This window comes from Oenanthe melanoleuca, chromosome 1, assembly GCF_029582105.1.
Source record: "Oenanthe melanoleuca isolate GR-GAL-2019-014 chromosome 1, OMel1.0, whole genome shotgun sequence".
In the NCBI taxonomy this organism is placed as follows: domain Eukaryota; kingdom Metazoa; phylum Chordata; class Aves; order Passeriformes; family Muscicapidae; genus Oenanthe; species Oenanthe melanoleuca.
In genome coordinates this window covers 95,882,754-95,897,517 of record NC_079333.1, presented here as the reverse complement: position 1 = coordinate 95,897,517, position 14,764 = coordinate 95,882,754, and the positions used below count along the sequence as shown (strand labels likewise).

General features: G+C 38.2%; 1 protein-coding gene across 2 annotated transcripts in view; it reads right to left on the bottom strand.

Moving 5' to 3' along the window:
* The window catches only part of REPS2 (RALBP1 associated Eps domain containing 2), a 93,426-nt gene that overhangs the window by 33,992 nt on the left and 44,670 nt on the right, over positions 1-14,764 (bottom strand). For both annotated transcript variants that reach the window (XM_056490456.1, XM_056490464.1), the window contains exons 8-12: positions 14,152-14,294; positions 11,466-11,560; positions 7,989-8,058; positions 6,031-6,096; positions 1,707-1,749 (exon numbers count right to left, since the gene is read on the bottom strand). In XM_056490456.1, the coding sequence (XP_056346431.1) occupies positions 1,707-1,749; positions 6,031-6,096; positions 7,989-8,058; positions 11,466-11,560; positions 14,152-14,294 (417 nt within the window). The remainder of the gene's footprint in view (positions 1-1,706; positions 1,750-6,030; positions 6,097-7,988; positions 8,059-11,465; positions 11,561-14,151; positions 14,295-14,764) is intronic.

Genomic DNA, 14,764 nt, shown 5'->3' with positions numbered 1-14,764 from the left:
CTCCTACTCAGTCCTTCCTTTGCTTCTTCTAGAGATACTCTTTTTTTTCTTCATACATAAACACATTTCTAACCAAACTTATGTATCTCCCCCAGCTGGGGTTATGTGTCATCATCACAGATTTAATAAAACTATGCACATCATTTGGATTATTACACAATGAGATGCAACATCCTGTTTCCAAGTCAATAAATCACAGCTAGTAACAGTACATGCACACAGACAGCTTTCCCAGCAGTCCCACAGTTTTTCTTAAAGAAGCCTGAATCACTGATTTACTCCATCCTCTTGTTCTGGTTCTGCTGGAGACAAGACTTCCTGATTTACTTCTTTCTCTAGTAGGACTGTCAGAGTCCTCTTCACCCTCTAAATCAGTTTTTAGGGCCCACCAGAGGAGCCACCAACAATTCTACTTGTTCATCATCACCACCAAGTTTACCAGATTTACTTTTCCCATCACAAATTCTTACACTGTTTTTATTTGTTTTCTCAGTTACTGAATATATTCCAATCTGGTTTTGAAGTTCATTAATACACATTTTTTCCTAACACTCCAATCATTCTTTAAAGAGAAAAATTATTTCCCCTATGGTATTTCATCCCATTTCTAACAAGCACAGCAGGTCTGAGTTCAAGGATGTGCTCAAGCATCTTTAGTCTCAACTTCTGCATTGAAGCAGTGACATACAGTCAGATGTGAGACAGCCACATGTGACAGAGTAGTCACACTCAAGTGTCTTTTATTGAGCTTGTTTAAGCTTTTGATGTTCTATGTATTTGTGCACACTTTTTGCATATTTGCAATTTAGTAACATAGCAAGAAAATTTAAAACTCTGCAGAAACTAAAAAGCTTTGGCTAGCAGCAGAAAAACAGCACACAAGGCAGTTCAGCCTTTCTGAGTATAGGTCCTAAGAATAGAGGATTTCAATCCTCAATCACCATGCTTATAGCTGATCCTCTCTCAGTAGCAGCCCTTGACAAACTAAGCAGAGAGCTTCTGATTATACTCTCTTTACCCAAGCAAAAAAATCCCAAGTAGAGTCTAACTAGCAGAAAAATGAAAAGTTTAAGGTGAATTAACAATATGGCTATATACCAGTAGGTGACAACCAACCCAAGAATAATCCTTTTATATAGAATATTTTCTGGCAGAGGTTTCCCTTTTCTTTCAAACATTCCAATTCAGCAGGTGTCACTTCTAGCACACAACAGTCCTGAAGTCCTTCCATCACACACCAGCCAAGCACACGGATGCCAATGAAGGGATTCACTCACCCAAGAGCTGAGTTACTACTGCTGCTCATTCTGTGGGGATGTGCAGTGCTCCCCTCCATTTGGAATCTCTGTGCAAGAGCACAGAGTTGCTGAGGATGCTCCCTGCAGTGGGGTGGTCCCAGCTGTCCTGCCACAACACCCCTGGGCTGGGCTGGAGGCAGTCACCACCCCGACAAGGCAGCAGGGCTGGGCAGACAGGCAAAACTTCCAGCACCTTATGACCAGAGATCATGGGGCCCTAGTGCTGTACTTATGTAGGGTCTATAGCTTACAGATTCCTCCTGGTAAATCTGTCTGATCTGAGCTGTACTTCCAGTACAACACCAATTTAAAAAAAAAAAAATTAAAAATCCAACACCAGCTCTGATGCCTTGTATCTAACACCAGAGGAACATACGACTTTTCCTGAAACAGGAATGAAAGCAGTACCTGGATCGTGGTCTGGCTCTGAATGCATTAGGTTCTTGAGCAGCTGGAATAGAAAAGAAAAAAGAACAACTAAAACATTGTATTTTAAATAAATTCTGCCTTTAGCTACAGAATCAGTGTCCATTAAACATGTGAGTGTTGCAAATGTGGATGTGAGAGTATACTCATCTCACATGAGCAATGGGGATTGATTTTCACTTCTCCTTCCCCTTTGTTTTTGCAGTGTGTGAATGTCCTAAGAATTCAAAAGCCAACATGTAGTGAGAGCTTCACCTTTTTCATTTGGTTACCAGAACACAGGAAGAACAGCAGGTCTGATAGCTCTGACCCATAGCCATGGGTGTAGTTGTGATAAAGCAACATAAGGAACAACAGAAACTTTTTATAGAAAACATTTTGATCTTAATCCAGGTATCTATTACTTCTCCTGCTTCCAAAAACACTAAGGTTTATGTCCCTCCTAAATAACTAATAAATATAAATGTACATCACCCATTACAAAATATTAGCATGTCACATTGAGAATGTTTTGACCTTGGGAAGGAAAGGTGTTTGAAGGAAGAAAGTTTTTAAGTCTAAATGTTAATCAAACACATTTCCACTAATGTAAAAATGGGTTTCTGTTATTTGGATGAATTCCAAATATCCTGCCACATGCAGGTTTTATGTGATAGGAAAATAATAGTGCTGAATTACCATCTCTGGGTAATTCCTCGAGGCTGTTCCTGGGTTACACTGTCTTTTCTGTTACTCTCCTTACTAGTATCAGATAATTTTGAGAAAACATATCTGCATGATTGCTTTCAAATTCATCCCACTGAGATATCCTCAAGGTATTACAGCAGCACCAATGATCCCAGTACACATAAAAAGTGAATCCTTGTATTTTTTCCCAGTCTCCTAATCAAGGTACAACAGTCAAGAGAAACAAGTAGGTTGGGGAAAAAAATATAATTGTCAGAATTTCTAGCTGCCTTCAGATATATGCCTACTTTCAAGTCAGACATTTATCACCAGCTACTACAGAGCATTTATCATCAGCTACTACAGATCACTACCTGAGAATACAACAGATCCTCCCAGCCACAGAGCAGGAGCTGCCTGTGGCAGCAGCTGGCAAATACTGAGTTTTTAATGCCTTGCACTGTAGTGCTGCACAGACCCTCCACAGGAGGCTTGAGGCTCACAGAAGACAGGTAGCAGCATATGTCACATGTACAGCCACACACCAGCTCTTCATAAAAGAAACTGCTTTTAGGATCACGCAGAGCTAGTTGGTGTTTTGGATAGAATAAACCCCACTGCAGCTGGCAGTGACCACTTATAAACCAAGTTCTAGTGGATTGCCATCACCAAACTGGTTCATTCCAGATTTCTCTGCAGCAAACTCTTCCTAGCAACTAAAGAAGGGAGAGGGAATTAATATTAAAATATGCAGTGGTGATAATCCTCCTCCCTCTCTCTGTGTCAAACTCCCAGAGAATACAACTTCAGACACTGCTTCCCTACAGCCATATGACCCAATTTTCCAATGCTGAAATTGCTGATTATTAAATTACATGCACAATTATTAAATATGCCACTTAGAAATAGGAAGTATAAATCCTTTCTGAGCTAAATCATGTTTAAGAATCTTCAAATTTTCCTTTTCTTTCCTTTTCTAGACTGTAATTCTATTCATACTTCTTTTACAAAGTCTTTCATATAAAAAACCTGTAGGTAAAACTGACATTTAAACTCTCCAAGGACATCCTGTTGAGGTAAACAGGAAAGTACATAACAAAGAGAGAATTCCAAATGACTGCTAATAAAAAATGATAGCAATATAGCAATAGAATGCTACTGCCAAGGATTTTCTTTTTAAGCTTTTGAAAAACTAGGAAATTCAAGGCTACAATTACAGAATACCCAGACTTAGCTTTCCTTTCAAAAGAAGTAGTATAATACAAAAAATACCATGAAGCAGGTAGTTCATTATTAGGCCATACAAGTAACTGTGGCAGGATTTCCAAGAAACATGCAATTATTTTGGTACATTCAGTCTGTGCACACTCCATGTCTGAGGTGCAGGTTTATACACATAAGATGACAAAATCATTCAAGATGATACAAAACTATTTATCCAGTTCATGAGTTTTCCATAGTTCTACTGCTATGGCTACACAAGCCTAACTTTCCTGAAACGGGTAAGTTAAACCTGTTGAGTAAATAATTTACATTGATTATTCAAAAGTTTGTGCAATTCCTTGAGTAGTAGAGCCTGACAGAATGAGGAGCTTTGTCTGCAGTAATTTAAGAGGGTCTGAAAGTTCTGGTTTGGGTGTTGAGTTGCTCCTTCAGCTCTCTTGCAAGATAACTTCATTTTAACATTCCAAAGGATGCTGGTTTAGAAACTTTTGGCTGTAGCCTAACATCTTGCACTCAACAGCTGCCTCCTTGTTTTACAGGCTTAAGATTGGGTGAAAAATTGTGCTGAAAAGGTGAAAGGCTAAAGAAAAAACCAAAGCATTCCCCACTAGTCAAGATCAACCTCAATGATTCATCTTTTATTGGTCATCTAGGGAGAAATGTACAAGTTAAATGTTTGGAAATTTGGCCCTCAATTCTTTAAAAGGCTAAAGTCAACAATGATCCTGCACTTAGGAGTCTAAATAAACTGGCCAGATATTCAGAATGCTGAGTACATAAAATTCTCACTGATTTAAAATTTCTAGACCTTCTGATGGCAAAGAAAACTTTCACAGATTATCATCTTTCCCGAGTTTACATAAACAGCCTAAATGAACAACCAAAGAAGCATGTAAAATTTCTCCCACTTCATCCCAAATGAGTTTTCATGCTGGAGGTTAATGATTACAATGACCTTTCAGAATGGTGACTGGTCCTGAAACAGCCACTCAATTACTGTGCTGCATCTACTCCATTGCATAGATAAACATTTCACACCAGTTGTAGCATGCAACCTGAGAATGTGCTGGCTCAAATCCTCAATGTGCAGCACAGCAAGAGTGGAACCCCTGCAGGGACAGGAGCCATGATGGAGTGAAATTGTGTCACTGTGCTCCTTGGTATACAAACACAGCAACACTGCTGGAGAACAGCAGCATGGGGAAGACCTCCCTGAACAGGAGATGAAAGACACAGGGGAAGGAGATGTGCAGGTGACAGGAAGTTTTTTCCCCTAAAGGTACTAAAGACATAATTGCTGAACTGAAAGTAAAACTCCCCTGTGCTCCTGGGCAAAACCAGGGGAAGGAGAACAGAACACAAAGTCATGCAACCACCATTGCCTTCCCCTGAGAGGGATGTGCAGGAGTGTATGTGTAAAGGAGAAGCAGCACTCTTTTGAGAATAGGAGCTGAAGATAGCAAATCTGGCAGCTGCCAAGTGTTTGGGAAGAAGCCAGGGAAAAAAGATTTGGGAAATGAGGCATGCAGCTGTTGAGCACCATGAATAAACCAAGCTAGAAGACAAAACTGCTGTGACAGACATGTGGGGTCCATTTTCTTAATCAAGGATATCTTCATGAGTAAAAACATTCATGCAAAAGGAAGAGAAAGCAAGATTTTAGCTTGACTGCAACCAGGGAGGGCTTACAAACATTCTTACCACTGTAGAAAGAGATTAGCAAAGAGGAAGGCAAGGGAGGTCTGATGAACTGAACTGAATGCAGGGGAGGTTTCTGGAGCAAATAAGTAATTTTGACATATGCTGTTCCAAAAACAACATTTTCCAGAATTATAGGAACAAGGAGTGTATGTTGGAGCTGGAGACAGAAAAATCAGGAGTGGTGTCAACAGAGAAACAGCCCTGAATCAAAAGCTTGAGTCAGTGTCTTAAGTCCCTCCAAGGTCTGTGTTTCCAAAAGGCTCTCTGTCCTGTAACTCCATGACACAAAATACAAAAGCTGAGCTTTCACAAAGAAAAAGGCCATTTCAGAACAATTACCAAAACATTACATAGTTTTTCTAAACTTTAGATGAGGTTTTACCAAGAGGTACAATATCCCCATTCTTACATCTTGAAGAAGAACTTCAAAAATCTTTTTTCAAAAATACCTTAAAACATTTTCCACCCTGGAAGAACCCATACACTAACAATGAGGGAAAGAAAGCAAGAAAACCTTTTCACAAATTAATTACCTGAAGAGGTAATTAATATTTATCTTACAAATAGCAGTCATCATGAGGTAAAAGCTAATATCAGTAGGAAAATAGTACAAGAGCAAAAGGTTCTTTCAAAAATTAATCAAGTTACACTAATCTAAGCTTACTGTGATATAGAAACACTTGATCAAAATTCTCATGGCATTTTTTTTCCTTACCTGCTTTCACAGTCAAGTGCTGAAATTCCTTTGGTATAGTTTTGAGAGTAGTGCTTACTTTAAGAGCTTAAGAAAAAAAAAAAATTAAAATGGAAAGATAATTACTTTAAATATGTGTGGGTAAAATCTAAAAGTATCAGGTTAGAGAAAGGAACACCTAAACTGGTATTAGACCTCTTATAATGCCAAACATACTTGAAAAGTAGCCAAATACCCTCAGAAAACTAAAGCACTCAAACAAGTAACAATTTCCAAGAGCACAAAAGTCAAGAACAGAAAGACCTATGCTCAAGTTGCCAAATAATTTCAAATGTTGAGAATTTGTGGGGTTGAGTAGTTATTCCCCTTCCACATTCCCCTACACATCCTTTCTAATGGAGTTCTTAATGCACCATAGTGTATTTGATGTTCTGCAACACTCAGTGTTAAATGACTACTTGCAAGGAAATCTCTCCTGCTCTGGGATAAAGCTGCTTTAGCAAGGAGGCTGAAACTGATGTCCCTTCCAAACTTGCCTGCTCTGGGATCTGCCTTTATCAAACAAAACATGTGGAGAAGTTTTGGGTCTTGTAACCCAGTTCAGTTTACATAAAATTACATTATAACCTAAGTGAAGTTAATTTACTTGTATATTTTGAAAATGCAGGCAAATTTACTTCCACTGTCCTGAACTGCAGGTTCTTGGCTTCTGGGGAGATCTCCTCAGCCAGGAGAGTGATCTGTTCTGATGTTTGTCAGAATATTAGTAAAAGAAAAAGTATTTGTTCTTTGGCTGAAAAGGCAGCAATCTGTGTCATAAATACAGCATATCTTCATCCCTGAAGGATGACTGCATGCCTCACAACAGGTTCCCATGTGACTTTACATGTCAGCTACAAAAATCAAAGCACAACTTCATCATCTAAACAGGGAAAAAAATATTCCCTTACTAAAAAGTAAATCTTCCCTCGATATTTCAAAGCAATAATCTTCAAGGCTCAAGCCCTTCACTGGTTTATCATACATTTTACAACAAAACAAACCTTGTCAACAAAACACTGATTTCCTGGAATATGCTGATGTGTCAAATTGTTTTACAAACTCATGTCAACTCTAGACAAACATTCTTTGAAAAAGGGACACTGGGAATCTGCCAAACTGTCACACCTGAGTGGGGAAGGTGACTCAGGAATGTGGACTACCTAGTCTACCACACCTCTGATGCAACCTTAACATGTGGATATCTGGGAGGCCAAGATATTTTTTTTTTAATCAATACACAATCTACAGCTCTGAGAATCAGGCAACAAAATACCCACAATTGTTTTGTTTCTACAACAGAGGGACAGCAAGTAAGAATTGGGAAAAGTGAACATAAAAGGAAATGAATGGCTGTGTGATGATCCAGTGCCAATTCTGGAGGCCATAGAAACTACTGTAGCAAAAAAAGAGAAAGATCATTAAGATTGCTTCAATTTCACATGACTTGCTCCTGATGGGTGCAAATGAAATGAATTAATCAAGTCTTTTCAGTCCAATTTGACTAAAACTTTTGTTTTGCAAGAAAATACAGAATTTTTTTTTTTTTCAAATAGGAGTAAAAACTGATTTTGAAGTGTTGGTGTTTCTTGCAAAAATGGAAATTGAAAATTCAGCACAGTTTATCTTTACTCTTAAAAAATTCCTGACAACAATGAACATTTTGTTTAATTAAGAAGCACAACATTAATTGCCTTAGGTCTAGACATATTTTAGAATACACATTTCATATCATTCACATATGATAGAACTAATTTTGAAGCACACCCCTCCATTTCTTTGTCTTCAACTCAGCTGCTGTGAGTTCTCTTTAAATCTTTAGCAACACATAGCCAGCTTAGAAATTAAACACACCATTGCTTCTGTCAGCAAACATAGGGGCTTACTAAAAAGACATAATTTAATCCCTAATGGGAAAAAAAAGTGATTTGTTTGAATACCTTGTTTGTCATCTTTCTTTCCATCTTGCAACAGGGCAGAGTTATCAGGTGCCTCTTCAGCTGATGACTTCTACAGAAAGAAGATTTGTTAATTACACTGATGCTTACAGCTCATGCCTTTCCACAGTCAAATATTTCAGAATACAGATCGACACAAATAATGGCAACACTTGTTTGTGCACCACAATTTCTTTGTTACATAAATAAGGATATATAAATATATATAAATTTATAAATAAATATATATATATATAAAGATAGATAAATATAAATAAATAAATATAGGTAGAGAGATAGATAAATGAAGATAAAGAGGACCTGTAGAAAAATAATATAACTCAGCTCTTCCAGGTACAGCAGTTCCACACCTGAAATTAGTTAGAGGAGCATTTCAACAGTGAATGACTGCAGGACATAAGGACTATGTGTAAGGAGAGGCTTCTCCCAACAGACCCATATGTAAAAACCTGTGCAAGGACAGATGGAAGCTTCTCCAGTCTCCGTGGGAAAAGTCTCTCTAACCAAAACTCCAGCTGTATGGCAGAGCCTGAGGTGATGCTTTAAAGGCTCCTGGCTGATCCTTGAACTACTCTTTTCTTGCAACATGCAGCCATAGAGATGGGAAAACCAAATTTCATTAGCAAGTCTGTTAGAGGCTCATTCACACCTTTGGTAGTAAAACAGGGAATTTCCCTCCAGTCTTATTCCTTAATTTTCTGTTATTTCAGCAGCAACTTATAGGCATTTATTGTTCTTGGAGCTTCTGCTGGAAAAATCCTACCTCCATTATGTATAAGAACAAGAATACACTCTGCAACCAAATAAAACATTCAAGCAAATGTCAGAAACCTTAAACTTCTCTAAATATTAAGTGATGCTGTTTTTTTTCCCAAGGAGCACGGAAGAGGTTTGACCTGAAAATGCCCTGAAATAAATCTGGCCTAAACAAATGAATTGAGAAACCTAGATTTCATGGACATTTTTAAAAGACCACAAAAATCAAGTCAGTAGTTCAAAAAGGAAAACTCCACAGTAAAGGTCTGTGAGATTTGTTTTATAAAGTTTCTGAGGAATGGGATACCTGAAGAATGGGATACCCTTTTCTGAGAAAGCAACACAGCAAAAATATGGCTTGAGGACTCTAAAAATGTATGAACAAAGCATTTCACATCCATAGCTAGCCCTGGCACTCAAGTGAAAAACATGAGACCAGAGATCTAACTCAATGCATGCTTTGACTTTCAGAGATTTCAATGAACTGTGAGCATGACATTTCTAAAGGGAGACCAGAGGAACACCAGCAAGCCATTTTATGCATGTTTTATCTTTAAGATTTTTGGCAGTGAGAAAGCCTGCAGAAAAAAAACAAAAAAAAAAAACAAAAAAAACAAAAAAAACCAAAAAAAACCAAAAAAAAAACAAAAAAAAAAAAAACAAAAAACAAAAAAACAAAAAAAAAAACAAAAAAAAAAAAAAACAAGAGAGAGTAGAAGACAAAAACTCGCAAAAAAAAAAAACCTGTGAAGACAAAACTTTCTCAGTAAACAAAAATCAGTCACCCATGTCATTCCCAAGCACAATATCAGCAGCCTGGGTGCATTTTTCAAGTTCAACAAAGCCTAGCATGCAGGTGATGTGGCTCCTGCCATTATTTTCTTTGTGAATTCATTCAGGAACTGTTTCTATTTTATTGCAGTATTATAGTTCAGCAGTCACAGTAAAAACAGGCAACTGAAATTAAATTAAATAACCTGAATGGATGATAGGTGGAAATTTAAAAAGACACAGAGGTAAAACATAACAGATTGCACTGATAATACTATATTTTTAATGTAGTGATCAAGTATCTAAAGTATAATTCCTCAACTAGCCAAGATAGAAATGAAATTGCAGCACTTCCCACTGAAGGAGATGAATGGAAGATGAATTACTGACCTCCCAAATGATACTCATTCAGTGTATTAATTCTGAATGTAAAAACATGAGTTGAACAAAACAAAAAAATCAAGTCAAAATTATTCTCAAATCACTTTTGAGGAGATTTTAAAGTCCATTAATCTTGGACAATATAAACTGAAGCTTTTTAATTACGTGTATGAAACATAATAATCATCCATTTTTTTACATTTCAAATATAATTTAATGCTATATTATACCTATATCTTCTTTTATATTTTAGGTTGCAAACCATATAAGGAAGGGATTAGGTGATTCTGGTAAAGGATCTGCCAACACACCAGCATCCTGCAGTACCAGGTCTGCAGTGCTGCTCCCAAAGCCCAGCATGACTGCTGTGCTCTGGCCAAGTGCTGCAGGATGAACAGCACCTCCCAGGGATACAATATGCATTTTAATAGCTCCAGAAGATACACTGGGTGCTCAATGTGCTGGCTGCAGCATTGCCCAAACTGAACACTGTACTCCATAGAAGCTTAGGGATTCTGTTTGGTGGTACCACTACCAAGATGGATTTGAGGAAGGCTCTGACCTAGGGGCTCCCCAGAGCAAGGCATTGGGAGGAAATAGCTGGAGAACAGCCTTGCTGAGCTGCCATGACACACCATTATTTTTAAACTTGGAAGTGTGTCAGAAGGGCCAGCTCCTTCAGTCAGTCTGCCACTTGATGAAGTACCTTAACACTAAATCTTTAAATCCCACAGCACATATATTGAGAGTTGCAATAATCAGGCACAACTCAATGGCCATGATTAGTTCAGTTCTATAGGGTCTTGAAAAGTTTGGGATTTTAACCTTGGTATTAAACTCTTCTCCTTAATTCACTTTTGCTTGCAGCAGACTTCATGGAATCATACAAATGTAGGGTTTGGAAGGGACCTCTGGAGATCTAGTCCAAAGCTCCAGTTCCATCCATACTGTGGTTAGTTGTGGGCCCCACTAGAAGAAGGAACATTGGCATGTGTTCAAAGAAGGGCAATGGAGCTGGTGAAGGGTCCAGAGCACAAAAGGAGTGCCTGAAGGACCTGGGGTTGTTTATCCTGGAGAAAAGGATGTTCAGGGGTGACCTTATTGCTCTCTACAAGTATCTGAAAGAAGGCAGTGCTGGGCTAACAGTTGGATTGATGATCTTGGAAGTTTCTTCCAAATTACATCATTTTATTATTCTAAGTCTGTGCTGAAGCCTTTTATTTTCAACCAATTCAGACTGAGCAGATACTTCACCTGAACATGGCTGGTCCATGTGCTCCACTGCCCCTCTGCAGCAGCCATGAAGGGAACCAACAGGTAGAGCCTATTTCTCTGCAGATTTCCAGCATCTCACAGATCCTCAATGACTACTGTGAACCTTATTATGTGTGGGAACGTCTCTTGCAAAACCTGTCAGCCCTTTCCACACACAGAACTGGCTGAGCTGAGGGTTTGAGATGGCTTTATGAGAGATTCCTAAAGCCCTGTCAGAGGCTCTCAGTCCTGCTGCTCACACAGCACAGCCTGTGGAGCTGCTGCAGCCCCTCTCACCTCTGCCCGAGCGAAGTCGCGAGCCTGCTGGCTGCTCGGCACTGGCTCGGGGTAAGAATCAAACCGGGCACAGTCACGCACGGGCTTCAAACAAGCTGCAGGGCAAAGAAAAAGAGAAAGGTAAAAAACCTAAAACCAACCCAAAGCCAAACACAGACACACCAAGACTTAGGTTAATACATACTTAGAAACCTGTTCTAGCATAATTCTGCCCTTTGCTTCTACATCTCACACCTAATTCATAAGACATGGATGACAAACACCATGAAGAAAATCTTTCTATCTTGCATCTTAAGTAATTCATTGTCATGAAAGGGATAGCTTGTATAATTTTTGTTGTAGAAATAATGGTAAAATTCGGAAGAATTTTTTTCTTCTCCCAGTCCAGTATCAATTTGATTGATCTTATAGTTTATATCTTGTTCTCTTAGCAATGTTAAAGGTACTTATGTTACCTTCAGCTGCAATTTTGACTTTTTGAATACTGAAAAGTATACTGGAATCTACATTATAATCTAAAATTGAAGGCCAGCAAAAAGCAAAGCACCAAGCACTCTGGATGCTGTAGTATACACCACCTTCAACTAAACAACATTGAAAGCATTGGGGGAGGGGGGGGGAAAGAAAAAAAAAAATTCACATTTAACTTCTCAAAGGAATATTCACAACAAGCTAATTTCTATCCCACAAGCTCAGGTCCTGCTGTTATGCCTCTGGGATTAGGTCCTCTGAGATAAATCTGTCTCATGAGCTGGAAAACAAGCTTTTTAAAGATCAATATATTAAAAGGCAGAACAACCACATATCTAATTTTTGGCTAGCATTTATTTTATCTCAATAAATTAAGCTCTTGAAAAGCTGTCTTAATTTACAGTACAGTGGGTTACACACAGGACAAATAGCTTTTGAGATTCTGCAAATTAGTTTTAACAAAAAGTTTCCAAAAAGAAGGTGGTGGGTCAAATTGTCAATGGAGCTGTGCCAGAATAGCATTTGGATCAGTTGTGCTTGTAGTTTATGGTACAAGTCATAAAACTAGAATGATTAATGCATCCTTAAATGCTTTTTTGCTCCAGGTCATTTTATTTGAAGCTTTAATAGTACTCTTATCAGATGCAAATACTTCAATTGAAAAAAAATTATGCCTCATTCTGAAACTAATACAGCAACCTAATGAAAAACAGTTTCCAGTATTCTTCTTCAGGGTTCTAAGAAGCCAAAAAAAATTGAAAAAATTTCTGAATTTCACAGAAATCAAATTATGAAAACACAAAATTTCTCTTGAAAACTGCTTCTGACATGCTTTTTAGGTAAGTGCATAAGGCACTTACATATTTGTCAATGCTTTTATTTCAGAAGTAAAACAACCAGGGTTCTACACTTTTCTGTGATTCACAGGTTTACAGTGTGTTGAGATGTTCTGCTTTTTATTAATGCAAGTCTTTCAAAAGACACATTTATGAATCCTGAACAGATAGCAGAATGAGCAGGAGATATTTTCAGACCCTCAGATGAACCAGAACTAGTTCATTAGCTGGGGTATTTAAGGACCCACAAGAAACAATTACTCCTTTCACCTTCTCCATGTAGATTTGCTTGGAATGCTTGATTTTATGCAACATCATGAAGCAATAACCATTTAAGAAAACAGTACAACTAAGTGCTGAAAGGGAAAAATAGGGAAAAAGAGGACTCCCAAGGAACAAATGCAGCTTACCATACTATTTCTCCCATTGACATAATGATTCCCTGCTACTAGAGATAGTTATTTCCATTGCAGTTTTACCCAAAAAGGTTCAATGTGAAGACACATCAAAAAGAACCTTCCTGGATGAGTTTACAAATCAACTCATCATGAGACCAGGCCATTAAAGCAGTGAGCAAAGTGGTGGTCCTGGAGGGAAAGGTAGTTGTAATTATGACAGGGGAATGTAAGATGCTGAAAGTGATGAAGATTTGGAAGTGCATGTTTTCAAGGAGCTTATTGCTTTGGATATGAATATAGTGGATTAGAGGGAACATGGCTCCATCAGAAATAATTTCACAAATCTGATACAGGGTCAACATTTAATTTTCCTAACTGCAGCTTTATTTGTTCTTTTCTTGCCTTTTAATATATTCAGTGTCATCAAATTTAATGGAGATTTTATTAGGTCTTAAATATTATCCCTTAGCACTGTAATTATCATCTGTGATTAATCCTCCTTGCCCTCAAGAGTCATGCACATTTTTTAGATGTAGCAGTATATATTTCAACATTCATTTATAATTAAAAGAGACATAACTGAAGAGAACAAATGAAAGGGCAGGTCTTTCACTGCACATTGTCACTGAAATATAACTTATTTTGGATTAATTCATCCTTGTGCTACACAAATTGCTGTAATCCTCCTGTCATTAATGCAAACTACCCACAGAAGAACCTGTGGATTACATAAAATAAATTACAAAAAAATTCAACCTTTGATATAACCAGTATCTCCATCTAAAAAAACCACACTAGCACATTAAGTTCTAATGCAGTCCAGTATAGTTTTTAACAAATCTTCAAGAGATAGATTCTTTAAGGAAAAATCATCCAAAAAATGAAAAGAAGCCCATTCCAGGAGGGAAAGTGAACCTGTCTTACACACACATTGGATTTCTGAGATGGCTGCAGGGACGTGGCTTGCCCCAGGAACCTTACCTGCTTGAAGGTACTCTGGCAGCAGTGTCTCTGGCAGTGTCTCAGGCAGCTGGTAACCATTCTTCCTTGCAACCACAAGGTGGAAAGCAGCACAAAACTCTGCAAGTGTCAGTGCCCCATCACAATCCACATCACTCAGCTCCCTGTGGATAAAACAGGCACACGTTTTCCAAGGCACTACCTCAGGGAAACATGTGCCATCACAGAGGAGACAAAAATGCAGCTCTGAGAAGGGATATTTTAACACAAAACAAGCTCTGTCATGTACACTTGATCCTGACTTGCACATTTGCTCAGGGAAGATGAAGCAAGCTGATTTTCTAAAACCAATTTGCCACTTTTCTATTTTTCAGTAAAGCACATTTCTTTAACACATTATGCCATTGAATATGATGGTATGTGTATATTAGAATGTGAAATACATAATCTGTACTTATAGAATCATAGGGTGGTTGGGGTTAGAAGAGACCTCTAAGATCATCTAATTTCAACTCCCCTGCCATGGGCAGGGAACCTTCCACTAGACCAGGTTACTCAAATGCCTGGCCATGAACACTTCCAGGGATGGGAAACTCAACCTCTCCAGGCAATCTGTTCTCATGGCCTCATGACT